Source organism: Anas acuta, chromosome 2 (genome assembly GCF_963932015.1).
Source record: "Anas acuta chromosome 2, bAnaAcu1.1, whole genome shotgun sequence".
Lineage (NCBI taxonomy): Eukaryota > Metazoa > Chordata > Aves > Anseriformes > Anatidae > Anas > Anas acuta.
The window spans coordinates 118492987-118518747 of record NC_088980.1 but is presented as its reverse complement, the minus strand read 5'-3'; the positions used below and the strand labels follow the sequence as shown (position 1 = coordinate 118518747).

At 39.9% G+C, this 25761-nt stretch overlaps 1 protein-coding gene across 4 annotated transcripts; it reads left to right on the top strand.

The window, feature by feature from the left end:
* Positions 1-259: 259 nt before the first annotated feature.
* Positions 260-24708, top strand: LOC137851100 (kinesin-like protein KIF20A). Of its 4 annotated transcripts, none has more exons than XM_068671888.1 (19): positions 260-308; positions 763-911; positions 2053-2127; positions 4833-4952; positions 5801-5939; positions 6038-6222; positions 9725-9821; positions 10318-10515; positions 10597-10708; positions 12350-12421; positions 14343-14489; positions 15114-15279; positions 16589-16759; positions 17425-17564; positions 19388-19553; positions 20831-20948; positions 21028-21095; positions 22732-22851; positions 24077-24708. In XM_068671888.1, exons 1-19 carry the CDS (start codon positions 284-286, stop codon positions 24347-24349), a joined length of 2541 nt encoding a protein of 846 aa, XP_068527989.1. In that variant the 5' UTR covers positions 260-283; the 3' UTR covers positions 24350-24708. The 4 variants fall into 4 exon arrangements, with proteins under 4 accessions (XP_068527989.1, XP_068527990.1, XP_068527992.1 ...); XM_068671889.1 differs by having other exon boundaries at positions 261-308; positions 10321-10515; XM_068671891.1 differs by lacking the exon at positions 260-308 and having other exon boundaries at positions 763-854; positions 10321-10515.
* Positions 24709-25761: the final 1053 nt, after the last annotated feature.

Here is a 25761-nt window from a genome sequence, read left to right as displayed (position 1 = left end):
CTCACTCTGCCTAACCCAGTACCCTGCTGTCCTAACGCACCGGGAGGGATGCGGAGGGCTCACCCGGGCACCTCACTGGGTGCCTCAGCCCCACAGCGGCCGGAGCCGCCTCACGATCGCGTCACGCGCTGCCCCCCCCCCCCCTTCCCGCCCCCCCAACGCCTCACGCCGCGCGGCGGGCGCCCCCTGCCGCCCGCACCTCTGGCCCCGCCTCCTCCCCGCCAGCCAATCAGCGCCCGCCTCCCCCCCGCCCAAAACGCTCCCCGCGCGCGTTCAGGGGGGGATGCTTCTGGCGCGCGCGCGGCGAGGTAGCGGCGGTTGGCGCCCGTTGGGCGCGCGCGGTGCTGCAGCTTCCCGCCCTCGCGGCTTCCCGCCCTGCGCGCGCCCCCTGTCATGGCGGGCGGGGGGGGGCTCGGGGCTGAGCCCCTCACGGTGTGGGGCGAGCCTGAGGGGAAAGGGGCCGGGGTCCGGGGCCGTCCGTGTGCCACAGCCCCTGGGTTCCCCGGTACAGCCCCGGTGTGTGCAGGGCTCCCCCCAGCCTTGCTCTGGGCACTTGGTTTTCCTCAGAAGGGGCCGGTTTTACGCGTACCGCCCTGCTCCCTGGTCTTTTTCCTGCGTGTTTTGGCTTGTTCTGTGAAAAAAAAAAATGATATTTTTTGTTGATTATATGCACGCTACCCTGCTCTCTTTTTTATTCCTATGTATTTTGGCTTGTTATGTGGAAAAAATATATATATATATATTATATATCTTTCTTACAAGTTCCTTTGTACAGAGCCATGGATGACGAGGGGAAAAGCTGCATCCCTGCAGAATTATCTGATATGTTGGAATCAGTTTCTTTTCTGGACCTGGTGGGTAAACCCTCACCTATGGAGTCAACAGTACTGTGCAACCCAGAGGAGCAGGAGGTGCGGGTTGGTTTTGTAATGTGCCCTCCTACCCTCTCTTTAATTCATTTTTCAGGCTTTAGTTCAGGCAAATATTTCTGCAGTAAGAAGTGCTCTGTCCCCAAGATGTGTTTGATTATTCTGCTTGCTCCTCATCACTTACAAATAGGTTATAACCTGTAGCAAGTGCAGGTGGTCGGTACTCAGTGGTGCATGCTAAGTTTTTGAGGAAGAAGTAAAGGACTTCAGTAATTGCACTGAATGTAATGTGACCCTGCTGTTCCTATTAATAACCTAAAAAAGGATACAGATCCTTGTTGAAAGTTTCTTAGGTGCTTGGGAATAAGAAGCTTCAGTGCTCTGCTGTAGCTCATCTTTGAAGATGGTATAACCACAGCTGCTTTTAGGGTAGCAGGTTCCCTAATTGACTGCACTCAGGTGGCTTAACCTGGTACACTGAGTGTTGTGCTGGTCATGGGAAGGCTGTGGGGAATTGGTGAGACTTTGGTGAATCACATAGCCAAAAAAAAAGCAGGGCCTTTGAATATTGGTGTGAAAGGAGGGAGTGTTGGGGTCCCTCAAAATCTTCCTGTCACTGTCGCTTCACTTGGGTGGGGGACCTTTGTATGAGGAGCAGTGTGGAAAAGCCTGTATTAGCAAGTGAATGTTGTTACTGTGAGGAAGGTGGTGGCAAAGAGAAGTGTGGCAAACTGCCACACTCTCACTTCTGGAAGGTGAGTGTGGCAGTTTGTTACCTGAACACGCTCCATGCAACATGGAAGTGCAGAAATATGGAGCAGCAATTAAAAACTGCAGCTTGAATTCAATACTGAGGGAGGCCAGAAGGTGGAGACAGTGCATTTTGCACCTCCCATAGCTTCCTTTTTTTTAAAAAAAAAAAAAAAAAATAGTATCTGCTTCATCATAGAAAAGAACACAGAGTTGTGGGGTGACGTGGAGAAATGGGGTAACTTCAGGGCATTAGGAGGTCAAGAAGCAAGTGACAGCTCAGGGTGTGAACCTCACAAGGAAGGAGAAAGGGAGGCTACAAGATAAAATAGGAAACAGTGCACCAGAGATGTGTGCTGGTATGGTTTGGGGCTGTTTTATTTAAAAAGAGGCCGTTATAACAATGCATCTTGTTTGTTTTTTTTATGAATAGGCATACCAACCTTTGAAAGTTTTCTTGAGGGTGAGGCCCTTTTCTGTAGCAGAACTGGAAAACCACGAATCTCAGGTTGGTTGCAGAGCTAAGAAATATTTTTTTTTCTTCTCCCCCAAATAGATCTGGTATTGTAAGCTGTGACTTTTTTTTTTTAAAGCCATGTACTTCTTCTGAATAGAATTAGTGGACACCTGCATAAATATGACTATCACAATTTTAATTAATTAATTAACCATACCTCTATCTCTTGTGAAACCCCATTGGTATCTTATTTAAAAGTTGTGGTCACTCTTAGCTCTGTATGTGGTTCAAGAAATGAAAGTTTTCATGCAAGGTATCATGTACTTCTAGGAATAATACATGTGTTTGACCCTTGAGTTTCTTGGGAATGTCCAAAATGCCTGGTCTTGGTTGATTTCCCAGTCTTCTTCCTGTCACTTTTTTTCTGTGACTGTTACAGTTACAGATCTTACAGTTTATTCTGTCATTTTTAGATGCTTTGGTGTTTTACACACACATGTGCACATGCAAACACAGGAGTTCTCCTCATTCCCCACTCCCCCTTGTAGACACTGCTGCACACAGCTGCCCTGGGAGGATGAGGTCTCTGCAGTGTGTCTGTCAGCCCTGATCTTTGCAAGGCCCCATGGGCTTTATAATTTGTACCTGACCTGTTTGAAGAAGGATCTAATACTTGTTCTGATTTGCTTCTTGAGATTTGCTGTTTCCTTTTTTCCTGCGTGCTCTAGCGTTTAATCTGCCAGAGGTGAAACCTTTCAGTTTTTTTCCAGTAGGATTTTTTCCCCAATTTCAATGTAGTTTTCCCTAGTCAGTTCTCGTTGACTAATATGCAGTGCCACAGTATTTCCTATTTGGTGTCATTCAGCCATCTGAGCTGTATGTAAAGATAAATTGTTTTACAAAATCAAATTGTTTTACAAGTTATCTCTTAACCTTCTTTGGAATGGGAAACTTCTGAATGCCTGACCATCAGTGAAACTACTTACATGCTTTTAAAAGCAGTGAGGGAGGAGAAAAGTAAGTGCTGAAAACTATTATTTTAGAGCTTTTGTCTTCATGTAGATAACAAAATTGTTCATCTTCCAAGATATTAGCTGTACAGTCCATTCTGAATGGTTTGAAGGCTTTCTCAGCCCCCCAAAACTATGAATGTTCGCAAAACCTCAGGTTAACTGATCACCTGTTGCTTATAGATATAACAATATATGCAAGCAAGGCATAAGAGCACAGGATGAAATTCTGTTCTTGGTACAACTGGCAGTGATCCTACTCTCCTATCGGTGACTCTGGAGGAAGTTGTGCTGCAGATACGGACATAGATCAGATGGTAGGAAGAAATTATTTACTGTGAAGGTGGTGAGGCGCTGGCACAAAGAAGCTGTGGGTGCCCCATCCCTGGGGGTGCTCAAGGCCAGGCTGGATGGGGCTTTGGGCAACCTGGTCTGGTGGGAGGTGTCCCTGCCCATGGAATGGGGTTGGAATCAGGGGATCCTTAAGGTCACTTCCAACCCAAACCATTTTATGATGCAGTTGGTATGTACACTGCCAGAAACGGTCCAACTCATGCCAACGTAGCTATGGGGTTAGCTGGGGTAGACAAAAACAGGGCATGTTACCAGCTGGATTTCAGCTCTGCAGTTCTGACTGCTTCAGGGCCTCTACTCACTATTTCTGTGAAGCTGATGGCACGTGCTGCTGAGGTGGGATCCTTCTGTAGCTCATTAGGATTTAGCACAGCTAACCTGCGTTCCTCATCCTGCAATGTGGAGGGGATGCTAGAGAGCACAGGGGCTTAGAGCCTGGTGCAGTGAGTAAATGAGTGGTCTAAATTCAGTACCCAGCCTCTCAGAGCTGCTAAACGAGTTGTCAGACTGACTTGTTATGGAGACTGCTAGGCAAAGCAGTCCCCCCTGTACTCCGTGCTGCACATGGATTATTAGTGTGGCCAACTCTGCACACAGATGTCAGATTTAGCTACAATTGATGATCATTGCTGCTGATGCTTCAAAACACCGTCAAGCTATACTGACAGTTCAGTTTGTGGTTTTGGTAGCCTGGCTGGTGTAAAATCCATTTTCCTGTCATATTGTATTCCACATTTATCTACTTATGTGAGTGCCAGGTAACTGTATCCTGCCTTTTACTTAGTTGGGAAAAAGCAATCAAACTAGACTTGAAACTAATTCAGGTTCCTTCACTACTGATAGCACCATCTATCAATCAAAGGGTATGCTTCAAATTTCCTGTACTTCATTTATGCTATTCATAACTTGTTTCACGTTGCCGTTTTTCCACTTCAATCATTTTAAGGTTCCCTGTAGCTTTGTTTTCATAGCTTTTATACTGCCAGCCCCAGTCACAAAATAGTAGGGTTTGGAAAGGGCTGCTTGGGGTGGGAGGTGGGTAGGGAGGAGGGAGAGGAAGGGAAAAAGGAGAGGGGTGTGAGAGAAGAGGGAGGGAGGAAAGGAAGAGTGGGGGAAGGAAAGGAGGTAGATAGAAAGGGAAAGTGAGGAAAAGTTGGTGGAAGGGAGTCCAAGAAAAAGATTAAAGCTCTTAGAAGGCTCCAGATGATTGCCTTAACTTTATCTGCACCCTGGTTTTCATGTGAAATGACTATCTCCACCTCAAAAGATTATCTATAAACTTTGCAGGTGTTCATTACTGTGGTAAATGGATGAAAACACTAGCTTTATTTACATAGGTTTTTACCTAAATAATTTTGTGATGTTTTGGTTTATCTTGTCTTGATTTCTAAGGGTTGTGTGACTATTGAAGATCCCCAGACAGTAATTCTTCATGCACCCAAAGAGTCTGCTGCAATGAAAAACAGCGAAAGAGGGATTGGTCAGTCTGTGCACAGGTTCACCTTTTCTCATGTAAGTGAGCTTTTCTTGGTTTTACTTTAGTTTTAGTTAGTTATCTACTCCAATGATAAAAATTGGAGCCTTTCTCCTACATCGTGCAATTTGATTTTTTGTTTTTTGGTACTGTGGCATTAAAAACCCAGCAGACTGCTTATTATTTGCTTACAGGCTGTCAAGAGAGCTGTATTACAATGAAGTTTCTTATTAGATGAGACAAGGAAGCTTCTTTGGCAGCTCTGTTGTTTTCTTTGATTAGATGCCACAGGCGCTTCTTATAGGCACAAACTTACTGTGTTTCTGCTGTTCCTGCAGATGTCCTCATCTGGGAAGTGTTACAGGAAATTACATGTTTAAAGGGACTTCTGTAAGCTTGGGTTTAGGGACTTACTTCTGAAAGAACAGCAGCCTAACAGCTTAAACCTTCTATAATGGTGATAAATTTCTTAATTCTGTTACCTACTTCAAAAACTTCTGCTCCTACCATATCAGTAGAGAAACAATTCCAGGTTTTGAGTCATTTAGACCACCCTAACTAATAATCTTCTCATCAATTGTTGGTGGCTGGTGCAGAGGAGGAGGGAGCTGTGCATCACTAGCAGAGCTGTTGAAGGTATCCATTAAACAGTATGTGCTGAGTAGTATTCTGAGCAGTTTATTTTAGAAGTAGGATTTTATTTTTTTTTTTAATCTGAGTATCTCCAAGAATTTAACAGACATTCTGCAGAAAACCAAGCTGATATCACCTACTCAGCATGCTCTGAAAAACTAGTTGCTGCTATTCAGTGTTCAGTGCTCTGGTATGTTAAACTTCTGTGTGCACATAGCACTCATTTATTCCATTCTCTTCTCCCTTCCCCAAGGTGTTTGGACCAGAAACTACCCAAAGTGAATTTTTTGAAGGCTCAACAAAAGAGATAGTAAGAGCGTGTGTTAATGGAGTGAATGGACTGGTGTTTACTTATGGGGTTACAAATGCAGGCAAGACATTCACTATCCAAGGTATAATGTGTTTGCCAAAAAGCACCTGCATCAACCAAGTCAAAATTCAACGAGAAGCTTGTACAAATATCTAAACTTTGATCTTTCCTTATTTTAAGGAACTTCAAAAGATTTGGGTATTTTGCCTCGATCACTTGACATGATTTTTAACCACATAAGGGGAAGACAGTATCTGAAGATGAACTTTAAGCCATATTTGAGCAATGATGTTAAGAAACTAGAAGATGCACAAGTTAAACAAGAGGAAGCCATTAAAGCTGCTCTTCTTGCATCGCTGAAAGAGGTCGGTGACCAAATACTTCCTTATCACTGTATGAAGCTTCTTAAATACTTGATATCAGGCTAGTCTTCACTGATCTGTTTCCCTATTGATTCTTTAGATTTCTCTTAATCTACAGTATGGATTCTTTATGAACTTTGGAATAATAAAGCAGCTGGTGGTTTTGGGACTCGGGGTAAACTGCAAGAACTTCCCGCAGCAGCACACAGTTCAAAACAAAATCTGTTGCAAAGCCAAAGCCTGGACTTCCACAGAGGGGCAGTTCTCCAAGTGGTGGCACAAAGCCCTTGAAAAGTCTCTGGAAGAACTGACCTTAAAACCTGCTTCTTGTTGTTGCTAACTGAATCTTCTTTGGGGTCAGGTCCTCAGACAGCTTCTCTGGGCAGTTGCTCAAATTCCAGTGCTAGTTCAGAGGAGGTGATGGCAACTCTTCAGCAGGAGCAGCAAAGAGGAGGAGTCTTTTCTGGTGGAATATGATATTAAGGCAGATTAAAAACTTGTAAACCTGTGGTTTAAATATGCAGTTTCATATAGAAAATTCTCTGTGGCATTTCATTTTACTTGCTGTTATCAAAATGATTTTCCTAAAAAGGATTGCAGCCTGCTTTAGGGGATTTTCAGTATCTTACTGATCTCTGAGTCAATCACAGGATGGCTTGGGTTGGAAAGGACCCTTAAGGATCATCTAGTTCAACACCAAGACTGTAGGTATAACAGCTCCAATAGCAGAGACCTGTCTATACCTAGTGAGTTCTGTTACTTGCAGGGTAAGAAACGGCTCTCACCCAAAAATGGGCACCCTTGTATGCTTGACTGTTCTATACCTGGAAGTCTGCAAATTTGCACAGGATGTCTGGCTTTTTTTTCCCTTATTCACTGATCATTTACTTCTGGTAAATCAGAAGTAGGATTCCATGTATTTAATGCCAAAATCTAGTAGGTTCAGCTGATTATGATTCAGCAAATCTGAATGAATTCTGGGAAGTATAGAAGTAACAATTGCCTGGGTTTTCTTTTTTCTATGGCCTTTAATACCAACATTCTTATTCAAGCACTCGGTTAGCTCTGAAAGAATATCCCTCTTTGACTCTAATTCATATATAAAGTTCCACTCTAAATTCTATTGGTTAATTTAAATTCTGCAAACCGAACTGGGTCAGGCTGATTAACTCTTGAGGGAAGACCTCAGATGAAAAATGTAGAGGGTCTGAAAATTGCGTATTTATTCTGTGAGTCTTAAAAGCTCGCTGGTACTTTGTGTGTGTTCCTCTGCAGGAGGTGAGTTGTCTTGTTGAGGGTCTTAAAGAAAAATTGAGATGACTAGGTGAAATAGTGGGTAAAGATTATTATTTTTTTTAAATCTTTATGCAACCTACCAGCTTACAAGAAGGAAGAAGCAGGAACTCAGGATCTAGAACAGGAGGTCGCATGCTGTATTTTGAAGATAACACCATACTTCACAAACATTCCTTTCTGTTAAATCACTCTCTGACTTTGCTAATAGTTTAGTTACAGTAGGTGATCTAGATGCTGATGTGCTACAGTGAAAAGCAAGCAGGACTCCACCATCAGGAAAAAAAGGTAAAAATGCACCTGGAAAATAACGCGTACCAAGAATTTGCTTACATGTTACAGTGCTTCCATACTGATAACTCAGCTGTCCCCCGTCCTGAAGGCGTGCTTCGTGATAGCTTGTGAATAGCATCACTGTTCGGATGCTCGCTCAGGCTTGTAATCTGAGAGCAGATATGGTTTGGTGGGCTTGGTTTTGGTTTACAGGGATTTCTGTAGGCCCTTTTCCCAGGCTCAGTTTACAAGTCATGCAGAAAGAATCTGCTGTTCCTTTCGTTCTGTTTAAACTGCTCTGAATTACCGTAATACCCTTGTATTTAATGTTCTGCTGTTTGTTTGCTATACAGTACTGCTGCAAAAACTTGCTTGGTATACTTTGCACCCTGTTTCTTTCCCTTTTACTTGTCCTTTTTACTGGGTTAAATATCGCTTTTTTGCGGTATTAAAAGCTTCTTTACTGACACTCCTATTCCCACCTGTCCTCGTACTTGCTATTAAATGTCAGCCTCTGTCACTGGCAAACAAAGTCAGTTCCTGTTCCCACTTGTTTTCAGTCAGTTGTAGTATCCTTCCCTGTAATCTTATGGTTTGAAGAATAGTACAGAATCATGGCTAATTCACTCAGGTTTAAAATCTCATTACAAAAACTTTGTTGTTATCACGTGCACAAATATTTTTTACATTCAGTTTTTCATGGGTGTACACATGCCATACATGTCTCTCCCTGCTGTAGAATTTCTTTGTACTTTACAAAGGGAATGAATAGAGTCCCTGCTTGTGGTTGTACTTGTAGCTACTCAAGCAACATAAACATCCTGACAGTGCAGTCTTTGTAAAATGAACGCTTCTAAATCAATGGCAATGAAATTGCATGCTAGTTGCCTTTTAAAAAAGGCAAGATCTGGTTTTGTACTTAAGATTTTAGATATACCAAGTGGGTACCATAGGCATCAGTAGGCAATCCCTAGTAAACATATCCCTGCACTCTAATAGTTAGACTATGGTGTGATTTTTTTTTAACTGCTTTTTTGAATCTGTTCCTCTCTTCTGCTGTTGGATAACATCCATTTAGCTGTGGGTTTGGGGAAATGCATGTGAATGCCCTAACAAGAACTTACACAGGTGTATAAAATATGGGGTGGCAGGGAGGGAAGTGCTACCTGGAGATGCAGGAATCTCTAAATAGTAGCAGATGCTATTTCTGTTATACTTGTTGTCCTAGAGATAATTTGAAGCCTATGCTTTGACAAGTCTTGGCAGGTCTTTTTTTTAATAATTTTCTTGATGTGAAGAAACTTAGCAAAGGTATACACCACCTAAAATGTGCTGTTATCTATATGGAATTTTTTTGGCCTTTTTGTTTTGTCACAGGCTGTTGGTTTACCAGATCTTTAAGTCCTTTAGGAATCCATCACTTCCATTTGGTGTGAGGTCTTAAAGTAAGCTTGACACATGCTCACAGACTTGGCACAAGCCTATGACTTCTATTTGTGAAGTGCTGCTTTTGCCTGTCCTTTGCTCCCTACCCAGCCATCTATCCCTGGAAGAGGCTTATTTCTCCAATTTGGTTGACCCAAAATACTGTTCAGACTTCTCCACTAGTTCATAAAGGTGCTCTGGGCAGCCACAACCTGACAGATGTCCTTGTTTCTCCCTAAACTATAAGGTGTCTCCTATAATAGCGGCAAGTGGCCTCCAAGACACATTGCTTTGAGCAGCAGAGGGCGATAATTCTTGTGAGGAGGGAAAGAATGTTTGCTGATGTGAGTTCAGTATTGTTAGAAACATTTCTATCACAGCTGGAGTAAGGGTGGCTTAACAGTTTATGCTAGTTCAATATTTAAATCTCAAATACTAGAATGACTGTCCTGTTTCACTTCTGCTGGTCTAGTAACCTGTTCATTTGGATGTAACAGTCTCTTGTTTCCTCCAGGAGACGGAAAATGTCTCAGGTGCTGTTACAAATATGTGTCATGTGGAGCTGACTCCTTCCAACTATCCTTCAAAAAATCAGCCTTCTGATCCACTAGGTAAAGTGGAAAATGTTTTTTTTGGGGGAAAAAAAATGAATAGAAACCCTGGAATTTAGGAATATAAGTGGGTATCTGTTGGTGGATTTAAAAATCTGTGCTGCGCTACAAATTAAATAAAGGTATCCCTTTACCAAACTTAAATAGCTGAATTCAGGAGAAAGAGTAACAATGTAAAATGTGTTGTGATAGCTTTGCTCCTTTTTCTGGGGGGAGAGGGAGATCCCATTCTGCAAAGTTAAAGGATAATATGCTGAGAGCTTGCAGTAGAAGGCGAATAGCTTAGAACTTGTGCATGTTCTGGGTACATGCTGTGAAGTATGAAGGTTTTTGGGTAAACTCAGTTATCCAGTACTTGTATCTCATTGTAAAATGCATATACACAAACCTCGTTTTAGAAGGTTCTATGTATTGCCTCAACATGAGAAACTAGTGAAACTCTTAAGACTTATTAATATGTCACTTGACCACTAAACTCGTTTTCTTTTTTGGCCAGCAGAGAAGAACTTTGTTCCACTTGACACACATAGGACCAATACAGAGCAAAGAACACAAGCATCTGTGTGGATTTCCTTTTGTGAGATTTATAATGAATATGTGTATGATCTATTGAGTGTATTATCTACATCTAAAAACCAGAAGCGTAGAGTCTTAAGGATTTGTGAGGATCAAGGAGGCAATTCTTATATTAAAGGTAACAGTACTGCTTATGACCTCAGCAATTTCACAGAATGTCTTTGGAGATCAGAAGTGTAAAAGGTCTCTCTCTTCACAGACCTAAAGTGGATTAACACTCAGAGCACTGAAGAAGCCTGCAAGATACTAAAAATAGGAAACAAGAACCGAAGTTTTGCTTGTACTAGAATGAATGAGCAATCAAGTAGGAGGTTTGTTCCTCTCTTTATAAGAATATTCTCTTTTTTTTTTCTTTCAAGGGCAGGAGGAGGGGAAAGGAGGAGAAAACTTCAGAGTATCTGTGAAATTAACCACTATTCAACATTAGCTTAAGACTTTCATTGATTCTGGTTTTATTATGAAATTCTTTCTGGAAGAAAGCTTGGACAAGTGTAGAGAAGCCCTATGACTTCAACAATATCTGGACTTGGGTTGCCATTCGTGGCTTTGGACAACCAAAAAGATCAAATCTCATCTATTTTTGAGTACTATCAGGGCTATAGATTTTAACAAGTGTTAATGACTGATTGGGGAGGGATACACAAGGACTTTAAAGGAAAAGCTAGATAATTCTGCCAAGAATTATACTGCCAGCATGAAACCTGGAGCCTGTCAGTAGGGAATGTAGGAAGGAGAGTCTTGCAGTGCCTTTTGGTGCTGCTAGATTGTTGTTCTGTAGCTGAGTTTTCTTGGGATCTTAAGATTTAAGACCCTAGCTCTTAGCCAGCTTTGGGTGGGAAGTTAGGGAGAGCCTCGTTTGATCAAATGGGAAGAAGTTAATAAAATAAGGTGGTATACTTTATGTTGAAACTGCCTTCCTAATGGCTTTTAGAAGTCCTCTTACTAATTTAAATGTGGAGGGGCTTGCTGCATATTCAACAAATACAACCATAGTGTTACTAAGGCTGCTTTTTCTCTAAAAGCAATAGTTATACATTTTGTGTTAGTTAATGAAAGCTTCCATCAAATTTCAAGCTATACTTCCACATGAATTTCACTAAAGATTATAGTGCAGAAAAGAATTGTGTGCTTTTCTGGCAGAGTTTTGAGCTTAGCATATAGTATTTATTTGCTCAAGGGAATACACAAACTTCGGCTTAGCTTGTTTCCGAACTGTGCTGTCTTTTTTTTTTTTTTTTTAAAAAGAAACTTCACTCTTTAATTGTGGGTTGGTGTTGAGGGCTAAAATACCACTTTAAATCTTTACTCGATCATTTTTTTTCCTATCGTACGTGCTTCCTGATTTACTGGATTTTTCTTTTGGTTTCACTCAGCATATGTCCATTGTCTTGCCTTTGTACCTCTCTGTCTGAAACAGAGTAACTATGGCATTTCAAGTATTAAAAATTCAACCTGGAAAATTATTCTTAATTTTGAAACCAAACAAATAATTGTGTATGTTGAGTACTAGAAAGAATTACAGGATTGTCAAATCTTAACTTATACCCTGACCTATTCATTTTTAAGAAGTTAATGCTTCAGATTCACTGAGTTAAGATACCATCTAAATTTTGTATACCAAGTGGCTACCTGAGTACTCACTTTCTGATCAGTAGACTTCAGGGAACTAGCTTTTTTTTTTTTTTTCAAGACAGCTTCCAGGTTTCATGCAATATTTTTCCTTCCCCTGTATAGAAAGAAATGAAAAGTTCCGAAACTTATTAACTTAATAAGTTAAAACTTATTTCTGCTTTTTGCTGCTGGATGAATGCGTTGCAAAAGTAACTACTGTAAATCAGTGAATTCTTGTTCTTTCGCACTGAATTTTCTGTAGTATACACATTTTACTTTGCTTCAGTGGCTGCTTAATTGTCATAATTCTAGTTACTAAAAAGAGCTTCTTTCCATTCCAGTCACAGTATATTCTCAATCCGGCTACTAAAGCTAACTGATGAACATCAACCACATGTTCTTGGAGTTTCAGAGTAAGTTAATGCTTCAGTTGATTACCAGAACATAAATGTTTCAGCATGCTTATACCTTATCAGATTTTCTAAACTGGTGAACTGTGTTAATACAAAAAATGATTAATATGATTGCTGAGAAGGAAATCAGAATTGCACTGGCTGCATAAAACAGACTGGACACGATAGGGCAACACTTCTACTCCTGGCCCTCTTATTCTGTGAAGGCTTGGCTGAGGGAACCTGTTAAAACTGTCAGTAATACATATATTTAGGGGAATATCTTATGTAATGTGGGGGGGGGGGGGACAAAGCACTACTCAGTAATACCACATGAAAATACTCAGGTCAGCAAAATTCAGATGTTTGGCTGATAGAAGCCAACCTCTCAAGTCAGGGAGCAGCAGCTAACACTGAAGACCCAAGGTGCAAGCCGTACCGGTTTAGGGGTTGAATAATTGTGGCTGCTCATTTGGTGTACACCTGGAACACAAATTCAAGTCCATTTTCATTCAAATGAATGTGGGTGACATGCTCTGGGTCTGCTCTGTGGTGTAGACTGCAGTAGGAGGGGATCAAGTGATTTGCTTTGAAACTGTTCTCATCTAGAATGCTACTGTAGGTGCACCTGGTGAGAGCAATTACTAAGTCCTTACACTTCTGATTTAGAGAATGTGGCCTAATATTTTGGCTGCTTAAATGGATGCTCATTTTTTTTTCCCCCTGATTAATTATCCATTTAGTTTGACATGGAGGAATGAGGGCAGTCCTGCAACGGAATGTATTAGTTCATTCATAGCTCCTACTGATCCGTCTCTGCTGAGCAGAGATAGTAACAAATACACCGCACCATGCAACAACACCTTTTAGTATCAGATGTTGCTGTGATTAAAAACTCTTAAAATCACCTGAGGAAATGACTGCTGCCGCATTCCCAACCACTTCCTGTCTGGCCTATTCTGCTGTCAAAGCTTGTAGCAGCTGTTAAATGAATGACAGTTTGTATGTTGCTTAAGCTTTTTTTCTAAAAGCTGTTAATCTTGTACTGAAAAGGATAGAGATCATAAGATACTTGAACTGTGTGTAAGGCTACAATGTGACTTTACTAGTATGTGTAGTACTAATGTGCACTTCAAATGTGTCAAAGGCTACTATCTTATGAAGTTATTATAAAAATAAATGTATAAGTGAGCACTAGTTGGGTTATGTAAATTATCGAAGTTCCAGATCTTCCTGAATTAAAGGAGCTCTCTCTGTAGTAAGTAAAAGTGAAATTCCTTCATTATCCAGGCTAACTTTCTGATTGTAGCCTGCTGTGTCACAAGGGACGATTCAGTGGCCTGACTTTAGAAGCACGTAATTGCTATAGCCAAGCAAACAGCTCTGAGGTATTCTGGGAAAGGCTTCTGGTAGCTTATTTGCTGAAAACCACTTGTTCTGCATCCAAAAGAGGCAGACTGCATTTTTTTGAAGCATACTAGTATCTTCTGTCCTTGTGTTGCTTGAACTGTGGAAGATGGACAAAGTGCAAAACTGCTGCATTTCTCTCGTCTTCTCTGGAAGAACTTACGTTGTTATTGCCACAAAATTTAAGCTCCTGAAGTGATTTTTTTTTTGTAATGTAAGAATGCCTCCAAAGTTTTAAATGAAGCTTACAAGCAGTCTTCCTTAAGGATGCTGAATAGACCTTCTCAGGAGCAGCAATTTTATTCAAGTATCTTTATATACGATGGGAAAATAGTTCAGTGCTGTCACCCTGAATACCTCGCGTAGTGCCTTCTAGACAAGGTACATATTAATAAGTACAACTTATTCCATGATCTAGGTAGGCTGACATGAGTTACATTTATAACTTAGATGTATAAAGAAATAAAAGACCCAAATTCTATTTTTATACTGTTTAGAAACATGTTTGTGTGTTCTGGATAATTCTTGCATGCAGGTTGTCTTTCTGTGACTTGGCTGGATCAGAGAGGTGTAATAAAACACAAGCCTTTGGAGACAGACTAAAAGAAGCAGGAAATATTAATAATTCTCTTCATATCCTTGGAAAATGCATTGCAGCACTGAAGCAGAATCAAAATCCAAAGTAGGTAAAGAGTTGTAAACAGCACACTGAGGGTTAGGTTGAAACCCTAAGCATCCCTTTATGCTTCTATGAGGGATTCATGTGGTAAGAGGAAAACGCCAATCTGTAAAATCTTGTTGAGCCTTCTTTATTGCAGATGTCACTGGAATACCTGAATTTAACATTTTCTTTAAAACTGTGGAGAACAAAAAAAAAAGAGGGGAGGATTAGTAGTAGCAAGACTACCAAGCTTTTTCTTAGTGTTTTCATATAAGCAATATACTTCCTGTAATTTTTTTGAGGTGGAAGGGAATAAGACAAAACAAATCATACAGGTGGACTCATCAGACAATTGTACAGATGTTCTGTACTTAGATACTGGTACCAGCCAAAGTGGTTTTCTAACATGAGGGAACAGTGATGCAGTGCAGACACTTTACTTCTCAGCTTTAAATACTGTAATTTGTTGGAGAGCTTATGAGAAAGGAAAGACCTTGATCTTTAAGACAAAGTGGTTTACGTTCAAATATGAGCATCTTACTTGATCTCTTTCCTGAAAGAAAAACGGAATTAAGCCAAATTACAGTATCGCACAAGCCTTTTCACATTTTTTTTCACATTTTCATTATTCTTTTTTTCTGTGAGGATGAAGCCAAGCTATATTCCATTCAGAGAGAGCAAATTGACTCGTCTGTTTCAGCCGTTCTTTTGTGGAAAAGGCAAAGCTTGTATGATTGTAAACATCAATCAGCATGCTTCCACATATGACGAAACACTGCATGTAATGAAATTTTCAGCTATAGCCAAACAGGTAAGGGTGCATCTAATTTCTTTGCTATTCTGCAGTCTGCACTGCTAGCATTTTGTGGAATGATCACATAGTATGGACTTCAGTGTGATTAGGATTGCATGTGTGTCGTATTAGTTCTTGTCCATACAGTTTCTCTCTAGAAGGCTTCCAGTAGTCTGGCCTGTCCTGCAACCTGTTTGTGGTAGCAAGACAAGACAGCTGCAGCTGTCTGTGGCTTGTTGAGGACTACACCACAGACACTGTGGAAAGTAGTCTGGGCAGTTTCAGATATGACTGGTTATGCTGTGCATCTGAGGAAGTGCAAGATTAAATTTAAAGCTTTTGATGAATTGTTTAATTTGTGTGCACTTAAGCATCTGTTTGCACAAGCTGACAATTGTTCAGAAATTTTCTAGATGGCTAGTGGTGGTAGTAAAAGAAGTGTAGCTTCACATTTTGCAGTTCAGTCTAGTCAAGGTCTCTTGTGCCTGTGTTGCTTCTGTTTGACTAAATGCCTTCCTCTTTGTTATTACTTGCTTTTTTTTTTTTGTAAGTTAAGTCTTGAAGGTAGTGTGTTCTGTTCCTTCTGCAGGCCTTTTAACAACAACAACTACAACAGAACTTCCTTTGAATTTGCATACTTCCATGCTTTCTGCTAGCTCTGCTCCCATTCAATTCAGGACTTGGAGCTAGTGTCTGGCCTTAAGTTCACTCAGTTTCCATAGAAGCGGCTTCTTTTAGGTTGTAGGATGGTGGGTGATTCTGTTTCATGGAAAAAAGTCCATCTCTAGTCCATGGACTAGTTATACCTCTCAAGTCTGTAATAGCATGTCTAATATCATCTCAGATTTTTCTAATTATCTTTGGCTACAACTCTTATCATAAGATATGAGGATGCACTGAGGAGACAAGCTTCTTTAATATGCTGTCCTATGAGATAATTACTTATCATATTTCCCTAACTAGGATGAATTGCTGGATCCTGGTTGTAGAATTTCAGGAAAGCAGCAAATGCATTAGGGATTTGCTTTCAATTTTTCATCAGCTTTCCGGGAAACTATGCTAAGCTCTCTCTACTTCAGGGGGAAAGGGAACACCTTTCTAGACAACCACACCAAGCTTGCTAGTAGATAATCTTTCCCATTTTCACTTTGCTACAGGACTGAAGTTTTATGTTTCTATAAATGATTGACTGCTAAAAGCCATGTAAAATGTTGTTAGTGTGCTTGCAATCATTATTGTAAGTACAACATGTTCATGCTACTTCCTAGCATTCTGATTTCTGCAATGTTGAGAGTGCTGATGTTGTGTTCAACTCTGGATTTTTCAGGTAATCCAGACAATCCTGCCCAAAAGTTTAGGTTACTTCCCACCAAAGTTAGTCGGAGGCGATGGCAAACCTATTGTACGCTTTGATGTGAACGCATCTTTAGATGACCTTCCTGACTGTACTGAAGCCTCCTCAGAAGAGGAAGTGGACATCACCATTCTGAGTCACGAGGTAGATAAACATCTACTCAAAACTGAACCTAGGAAAGCCGTTGCTATTAGCTGTGATATTAGAAACTTGCTGTAAAAGGTGTGCTGGCAGCTGTATCAAATGAGAACTGCTCAGTGTTGAGTAAACCTAGACCTAAAGTGGTCTAGCTCTGAGGAAACAAATGTTGTGGGAGGTCTTCTGTGGCTTTGCAGAGAAGCCAAGTGCTAAAATTTAACTGATGTCACAATGAGACAGGTAAGGAAGCGGTACATCTGTTTAAAACACAGTGGTGTTTAGTTGCTTGTGCTCTTTTGGAAATGGCAGGAGCAAGTTAAGATGTGGCATTTTAAAAAACAAAGTTGTACAATCAAGTGGTAATTAACTGATTAATATTTACTGATAAATATTTAAATTACTGATTCAAATTACTGATTAATATTTAAATGCCAAAATGTACCAAACCAAAAATATTATTGATAGCATAAACCGTCAAGATGGAGGGAGACTGGCTTTGCAACAGAAGAAAATAAAATTTGAAAATATTTAATCCTTGGTGCAGCCCCCTTGAAAAGAGGCTTACAGAAATGCCCGTTGTGAATGTTCATCTGTATTAACACATCTTTTTATTTGATGTGCATATTGATATGGACTTCTAGTTTTTCTGAACTGAAATATGTTAAATTTAGGATCTGTTGAAAACTACAGAGAGCCTAAAAGAGAAGCTAGTTGCAGAAAGGCAAAGTAAACTCCTTCTGGAGGTGAAGATACGTAAAGAGATGGCAGAAGAAATGTTCCGACAGCTGCTGGAAACGGAGGAAGCCTGGAGGCAAGTCATGCTACAATCCTATTCAAAACTGAATTCCACATATATAAAGGCATACACTTACATACATGCAAGACATGCATGCTCATACTGTTCAGAGAAGTTAAGGCTGACTAGTTTCAAAGATTCAGATGAAAAGAGAAGAGGAACATTAAAATGAACTTTTACAGATCCGCCTCTTCCTATGTACAGGGAGAAAGTAACGCTGCTTTCTGATGAACTTTGTAACTTGCAATTACTGCAGGCTGTCCTGCCTTGTTATTAATATTTGGTAAATACAGAAGACTGTAGGTACCAGACTGAGGCTTGTGATTGCTCTAAGGCAAGCACTTGGTCACCACATGTTAATATACATGCGTGTGCTTCAGGTGGTTTGAATTGTATCTCTTTGAACTCTCCTTCTGCCTTCTTGATGACTTTTGAACTTATCTTACTGTCTTATAAGTTACTGTGGCTGTCTGCATTAATGTTACTAACTCGGGGATTTCTTCAAGTGTATCCAGATTGTTCAAGCTGAATTTACTTCCTATTAACTCATCTCTTCCTGAAAATGTTTTTTTGCTGTTTGAGTTGCTAACAAACACTAGCCCAGAGTTAAGTTGCCAGATGAACACTATGCTTTAACACCTGTACTGCCTTCAAGATTGCTTGGGTGCCTTTGGCCAAACACATGAAGCTATTAGTGATACTTATCTGTTGGGCTGATGTTCAGTCTCTGCTGGGACAGATTTTAAATTGTGACAAGGCTAACATGTATTTTCTATAACTTGAAATAATAAAATAAAGCATTTTTTTTTTGCTTTTTCATTAACATAAAAAAACCTGCCCACATCCCCAGAAATAGGCTTCAAATATCAGGTCTGAGTGTAATCATAGCTACCATTACATGTTGGTGGATTTTTTTAGTAAAACTTCTGCTTCACAGGTCTTTCAAGACGGTCTAAACCCCATACTTGAAAATATTATGCAGACATCTGGCTTCTTAATAGTCATGCTAACAGCAGTCTTCTGAAAGTGATGTAGGAGGTTTTCAATGCCTCAACTGAAACTGAAGCAAGGACTGTGCTTGCACTCAGAATTAGATTTCAGGTTGAGCTTTTTTTTAACCTTGTTAAAAAAAAAAACTTGAGCATTTGGGATTCTAACTGGTTGTAGTTCCTGGGTGCCTGCTGAGTGGTGTCTGTGTGATGAGAAAGGGTTTGCAACTAGGCTTGGTGAGTTAGTTGACACAGGTGTGTCATGGTGATAGAGTATTTTAATTCCTCCTACGCATCGATTTCCACTTGTTTGAGTGCTTATGTCCCACTGAAGTAAGCTTGACACTGGCTTACCACTTCTGCAGCTGTAAAATACCAAGTTCAATGTCACCGGAGATTCAGGCACTTGAGCTGTGAAGTGCTTACGTCGTATAATGTGGTAGACCAACGAAGTACCACACAGATATTTTTACTATTAGCCACTACTATTATGACCTTCAGCTTCTAAACAAGAGCGATGTAGTTTGTGCTGAGATCTGTAGCTGTGTTTAATAGTTCTCATGGAAGAGAGAAAAAGATCAGAATAACCACAGCAAGTCTGAGATCAAGGGTTGAATACATACTCTTCTATAGCATTCTGTTTGGTATTAACTAGAAGTTATGCCTTGATGCAGGTCTGTAAGATTATTGAGAATAAAAAGGAGACAAGGGAGGAGAGTACTTCTGTCTTCTATGTTTACTATTTATTATTAAATAAATAACTTTGGTGTTGCAAGTTGAACATGTTTATCCAAACTGTAATAGCTGTATAATTCGAATATGCTAAATAAACAAACATATCCTTCTCAGCAACCGCTTGGAAGATCTGAAAGACAGTTATGAAGAAACACTGGAGAGCAAATTTGAAATGTATAAAGAGGCCATCAAGAAACACGCGTACATGTGCGCAATGGAACAAATTGAAGACCATTATGTTCCCATAGAAGAATTTATAGCTGAACAAGAGAAAGTTGAGGTATGACTTGATGGCTGCTAACAACTGTGTGCTGATAAGCTAGCCTCGTAACTGTAAATAGTGCTTTTTCAGACTCATTCAGGAGTTCTAAATGCAACACTGAACATTCAAAATAACTGTAGCAGTTCAGCCTACCTATTCTGATGCCTAAATCTGTCCATGGGGATAGAGATGTTTCGTCTAAAATTACTGATAGTGTATACCTAAACTTCCTACTCTATGAAAGCCCAGTTTGCTTAAATCTTTCTCTGTAATGCACTGACTGCAACACCTAGAGGGGTAGTGTATGCAGCAGTCCGGCTGTGTGAATATCCTTGGAATTGCAGAGTGTAGAGTAAAAAGTTGGTCTGAAAGGGCAGATGGGCAATTTAGTATAGGATTGCTATTTCAAAGATAATGGATTTTCTGCTCTGAAGGTCTGTAAGGGAGGATTATGGAAAACGAAGCAGTGATGAGAAATAAAACTTTACACAGGAGAGAGCTTACTCTGAATGTGCTCCCAACTAGGGCTGCTCAGTAGTTGGTGTCAGGAAGTTACTGTTCGTTTGCACAATGTAAAGAGTGTGCAGCTTCTCAGAACTGCATGAGTATGCTACCTGAGTGATACTTCTTTGTAAAATCTTTCATACTTATCTGGTATGCAAGTGTTATTTTTGCACGTAATGGCTATTCTCCTCAGATGGTTGCATACCTAATTTTCCTACCAAAACATTACCAGATCAAACTCTGTGTAGGTCTCCTTGGAAACAATTGTCGATAATTCTCTAGATCAGTCCTGTGTGACTTCTGATTTCTTTTGTTCTAAAACAATAGTGGATTAAATGTGTTTGTTTCTTTTTGTTGCTGTTTCCGTTTGTGTTTTTGTTGATGTTTGGCTTTTGTAAAATAAATGGAGATAAGTCGTGCTGCTGCTAAAAGATAAGATGTAGTTTACCCTTACATGCTTAATTCAGGCTGGCAGATAATTAAAAAATGGGCAAGCAAAATAACTGACTCTTACCTCCAGTTCAGACTGGAATTGAGGGTGGACATGATGACTCAGTTACCAGAACACTTTTTGTCTACTGAGACTGTTTATATGTCTGCCTAAGCCATAGCTATACACCATTTTGGGGGGAGAAGTTTTTAATAGTGTTCTCTGTAGTTATATCTGCCTCTTATGCAGCTGCATGGCCATTATAAAGGAAGATACAAAGCCCAAGGTGGTCTTGGTAGAAAATTAGGTAAGGTTAAGTGGAAGTTTAGACAAATTCTACCATGTCCCTTTCTTTTTTCAGGATAGAGAGAGTAAAATATTGCAATTGGAAAGACAACTTGATGAACAGTCACAGAAATTGTTGGCTTTGGGAAGTCCGAATTCAGATATACTGACTACTGAAAATGGCACGGAACTCGGTAGGAACCTAATCTGGATATTTGTTGTTCCAGCTATTTTTGGTTTTGGGTATAAAATCAAACTTATTTTTGTCTATAGATCTTGCAAACAAGATGATGAAGAGAGCCAATGAAGGACTGCAGAAACAATGCACAGAGAAAGATGAGGTAGCTCTTGCTTAATATTTAACAAATCTGGGAATAACAGTCCTAAATTCTGGCATGGCTTCAATGCTTTAAGACCCTTGAGAATCCTGCAAATGAGTGTCAAGTTTAGAAAAGAGTTCTTACCCGGTTGTGGATGCCTCTTGTCAAAGGTTGGCTATGTTCTGGCATTACTGTGGCTTGTAGAGGTGTCTGCTACTCTGGCAAGTCATGTGGCAAACATAATATGAAGTGGAAGTAGGGGAATATATGGGCTTGTACTGTAATGTGTTGTAAACACTGCTACTGTGGCCTTGGTGCTTTCCTTCTGGAAAAGGTGCCTGCTCGTACACAGGGGAACACTTTAAAAGAATCTGGTAGATGTTTAGATCTAGAGCCAAAATAGTGCCTTAAACCCATCCTTGCTGTGAGTACTGAATTCTACCATCTACCTGAATAAGGGGTGAGGTCTCAGTTCTTTAAACAAACAAGATTCCTCGGCTCTGAATGGCCTGTAGAGGTGGAAATATGAGCTTCAGGCTGTGTTATGGAAAACAAAATACTAATCATTTTTAGGTAGGCATTTTTAGTCCACACCTCAAACAAACTTATTGTAAGGCCTGTGTTTAAAGAAGATGGGGGAGGAGGGAAGAGATGAACCTTGCTCCTTTCACTAATAGCAAATAAGAGTAGGGGTTGGAGAAACAGTTCCAGCTGGTTCTAATAAGGCGTGTAAATGGAAAGTGAACTTAAATCCCTTTCTATTGAAAAAGTATAATCCAAAAATAACTTTTTCCTTACCAAGTTTAATGTCTCGTTTTATGGCCCTGGCATTTGTTTTCCACTCCCATCCTCAAAAGCTCTGCAACATTTTCCATTTCCTATGTCAATTTCAAATTGTGATGCTAGAAAGCAAGTTCGTCTTCTATGCTTGATTTGAGGATTCAATATTGATTCTTTTGCGAGGCTGGAAAATGTCAGTCATGGGATTGCTGCCTGGCAGTAACTGAAGTGAGCATAGTTTAATGCAGCTGCTTTCATCAATGCCCTTCCACTGCTTTGCTTCACAGTATCTGTGCATGTGTTAGTGACTACTCGTTTTCCCTCCCACTCAGCTGTTAAATACAGGGCAAAGGTTTTCTGATTTAGCAATGTAGATGTTTCCCCTACAACCACGTAGAATTAAATCATTGATATAATATTGCTGGTTCTGACTCTTTTCCCTCTCAAGACTTCATCTACCAATATAAGAATCCATCTTCTTAGCAGAAAGGTGAAGCCTTCTGCTGTAACTGTACTCCAGGTCAGAGCACAAATAATATTAATGAGATGAAAGCATTATAACAACTACCCTTATGGAAAAGGAGCAGACAGTTCCAGAATTCTGTACTGCTGTTCTTTGATTGCCAGGTCTGTGCAATCAATGTGCAATTTCATCACAATGGCCCTTGAATACTCCAGCTATATTTTTACTAGAAATGATGGGTTGGGACATGACAGGTTGGAAGTAGCAGTCTTTATCTTTGCTGCTTTGATCTCACAGTTTGCACTGCTCAGTATTAATCAGAAATGCTTACAGTGTCTGTATGAGTTCTAGTCAGAAACCAAATGCTAATAAAATGTGGTGTTGAACTGCAGTGTGTATGGGTTTTATTTTCAGCTTATAAAGTCTCTGAAGCTGAAAATACAGAAATTAAATGAGACTCTGCTAGAAGCTAATGAAGGCTACAGAAAAATGGCAGAAGAGAACAGCAGACTGAAGCATACAATCATGCTCAAGGTTTGACAGCCATTTAAAAACAACTTTACCATGTTTCTGCAGTTACATTCAATGTTTCTGCATCTTTGTACATGTAAAAACACTATTCAGTCTCACTAACTGCTTTTGATTTTAGCATAATGATTTTGCTTATTTCTTTGTTTTGCATTGTTCCATTCTGAAATTCCTGAACTTACAACCCTCAAGTTTCACTTCTTGGCTTTGTAGCTTGTAACACAAGGCTCCTAAGACTCCTTTTTCAATTTAAGTAATAGGCTCAGCTGATAGGGAAACAGTGCTGACACTTCTTACTAATCTAAAGATGCCCCAATTGGTTGTCAAGCACAGAAACTACTGCTTGGAACACTTGTGGAATCTTCTCCCCTGTCTAGTCATGAAATGTTCTCCTGAGGGAGGGCAAGCAAGCTAGTACACTAATGTTAGCACAACAAAACCTAAAAATTTTTGGCTTGAAAGCTGTACTGGCACTCCTGCAGAAGTGCCCAAGCTGGATAAGAGCTGTGGGCAGGTAAAATGCTTAATATTTCAAAAGCTTCATAAAGCTGACAGCATCTCACCTCAGGCACCAACTAGACTCCTAAATAAAAAATGAAAAACTTGACCTTTTGACATTTTGCACCAATGCCTCATATGTAACTTCCAAATGAAATAAGACAGGTATCAGACTAAGTGTTTATTTGAACATTAAATTACTTTCTGCATAGTCCCAAGTCTGAGCCTGAAAATAGTTCATATTGAATTTCATTTTTCTTGATTGGTTCTAAGGCTTAGAAAGGTGTGTCTTTCTAGCCACAAGGACTAGAGAGCATCTTGAAGACTGTGCTCTGCCCACTCAATGGATTTATTCAGTCCTGGTTAGCAGACTTATAACTGAGTTTTGATCTGACTGGTTTTGCTTTAGTAATTATTTTGTGGCTTAAGACTGGAAAGTCTTCTTTATTTTTGGTTCCTTGAACAACTGAAATTCTTTGCATGGTGTGGCTAAGCATTTTACTGTAAGCTTCATCAGTCAGGCTTAGTCTCTAGATCTGATGGTCCAATAGTTTGCTGTTCTCTTAATTACATAAAAGTAATTCAGAAGAAATGGCTATGGAATAGCCACTTAGCATAGTAATCACATGGGTGTTTGAAAATAGTAAAATAGAAATATAGAAAAAAATAGAGAATAAAGTTATATGAAAGACTTTGGAGTGTTCATGCACCTAACACAGCTGTATGCTCATAGGATCAAGAAATGAATAATCTTCAGAACTGGGCTAAACGTGTTCTTGAGCTTGAAGAAACAGTGTCTTCCCTGCAAAAAGAACTCGAACGCAAAAAGCATTTCTCTGCTGAGGAACCAAAACAACAAAAACCCCGGAGAGGTTTGTTGGCTAACCTGAAATCCACGGTAGCAGGCGCTGCTAGTACACCTCTTGGTAAAGGCTGGGGCAAGGGTGAAGACGTTTCAACCCCTTCAAGAAAACACGTACTGTTTGCTCATAAACCAAAAGAATAATACTTGATTAATGAAACATGCGATTACTGGGCTGCTTCATCAGTCTTTAACCAGTTGTTAACCCAAACTGTTGTTAGCTGCTTTTTTCTACCCTGAGATGCCATCCTTACAGTAACATTAACTAACAAATGTTTAATGCAAGCCTTTTTAAATCATGTTGGGTCAAATTTAGAGCTATGTAACTGTAGACCTAAACTTCTGCTTTTACTGTTGATATGGGGATGGGATTTGAGATGTATATCAATATATGAAAGTGTATATATAACTTTAATTCTTGAGTAACTGCTACTGAGGCCTTCTGTACTTACAAATGTGATTGCGAAGTGGGATGTTCCTCCTCTGATTATTACCTTTTAAAATTAGATAGATTTTTATTTAGATAGATTAGATAGATTTTTGTTTTTGTTGCTGATTCCTACAAATCAGATAGCTTGTATTTTTATAAATTAGCTTGATTCTTCAGAAAATACTGTGGCTTTGACCTGAGAACTACCCTCCTGGGACTAAACTGACCAGATTGTTTAACATTTGACCTCATAAGAGATAAAATGAGGTCTTATCTGGCTTCTTGCTATTTTGTGGCTAACTTGACTTTGTAAAGGAACTTGTTTTAATATTGTTTGACTTCCCACTAAGGACATGTATTAAACTCTGAAAAATCTATTTATAATAAAACTTTCAATTATTAGATTAAGCTCTGACTGTTCATTTTATAAAGGTGAGAAAATCAATGAAACCAAAGAAAAGGTAAAATCATGAACTCTGAGGCAGAGCTTTCATAGCGATTGACGAGTGGTGATGATGAGCTGAAAGAATCACAGCTCTGCTTGTTACCTACCTGTAACTACAAACTCAATGTAAGAGCAAGACTGGGGCATGATAAAACTTGAAGTAGCTTCCTCATGGCGATTTCAGTCAGTGAGTGTGAGGTTTTCATTAACTACAGTGAAAATACTATGTCTTTAAGGACAAAAATACTATGTCTTTTAGGACAAAGCAGAACCTGTAAATAAATCAAATTCATCAGTTCCTGATGCTTATTGGTAGAAGAGAACCCAGTTTGGAGAGAGTCTTCCCCTCATGTGGAGTCGCTAGGTGGTGCAGCCTTCCTGTGTGATACTGCAACAGCCCTTTGCATGTGAGTGCTCTTACCAACCAGTTGCTTGAGTTGGTCTGCTTGAATGCAGTGATAAGTAATCACTCTGGTATGCCCTTAACCCGTCTGAAGAGGTAGGACTTGAGCCAGTGCAGGTCTTGTGTTTTTGAACTGTTTCCCTTAAATATGGGTTATCTCCAGGGTAGAATTTCTAAAATATTATTCTATTTCCACACAAACTATTCCAACTATTAAAAAATGTTTTGGTGTAGTGCTACAAAACACTGAGTGCTGATCCCTTGAACAAGAAGGCTAC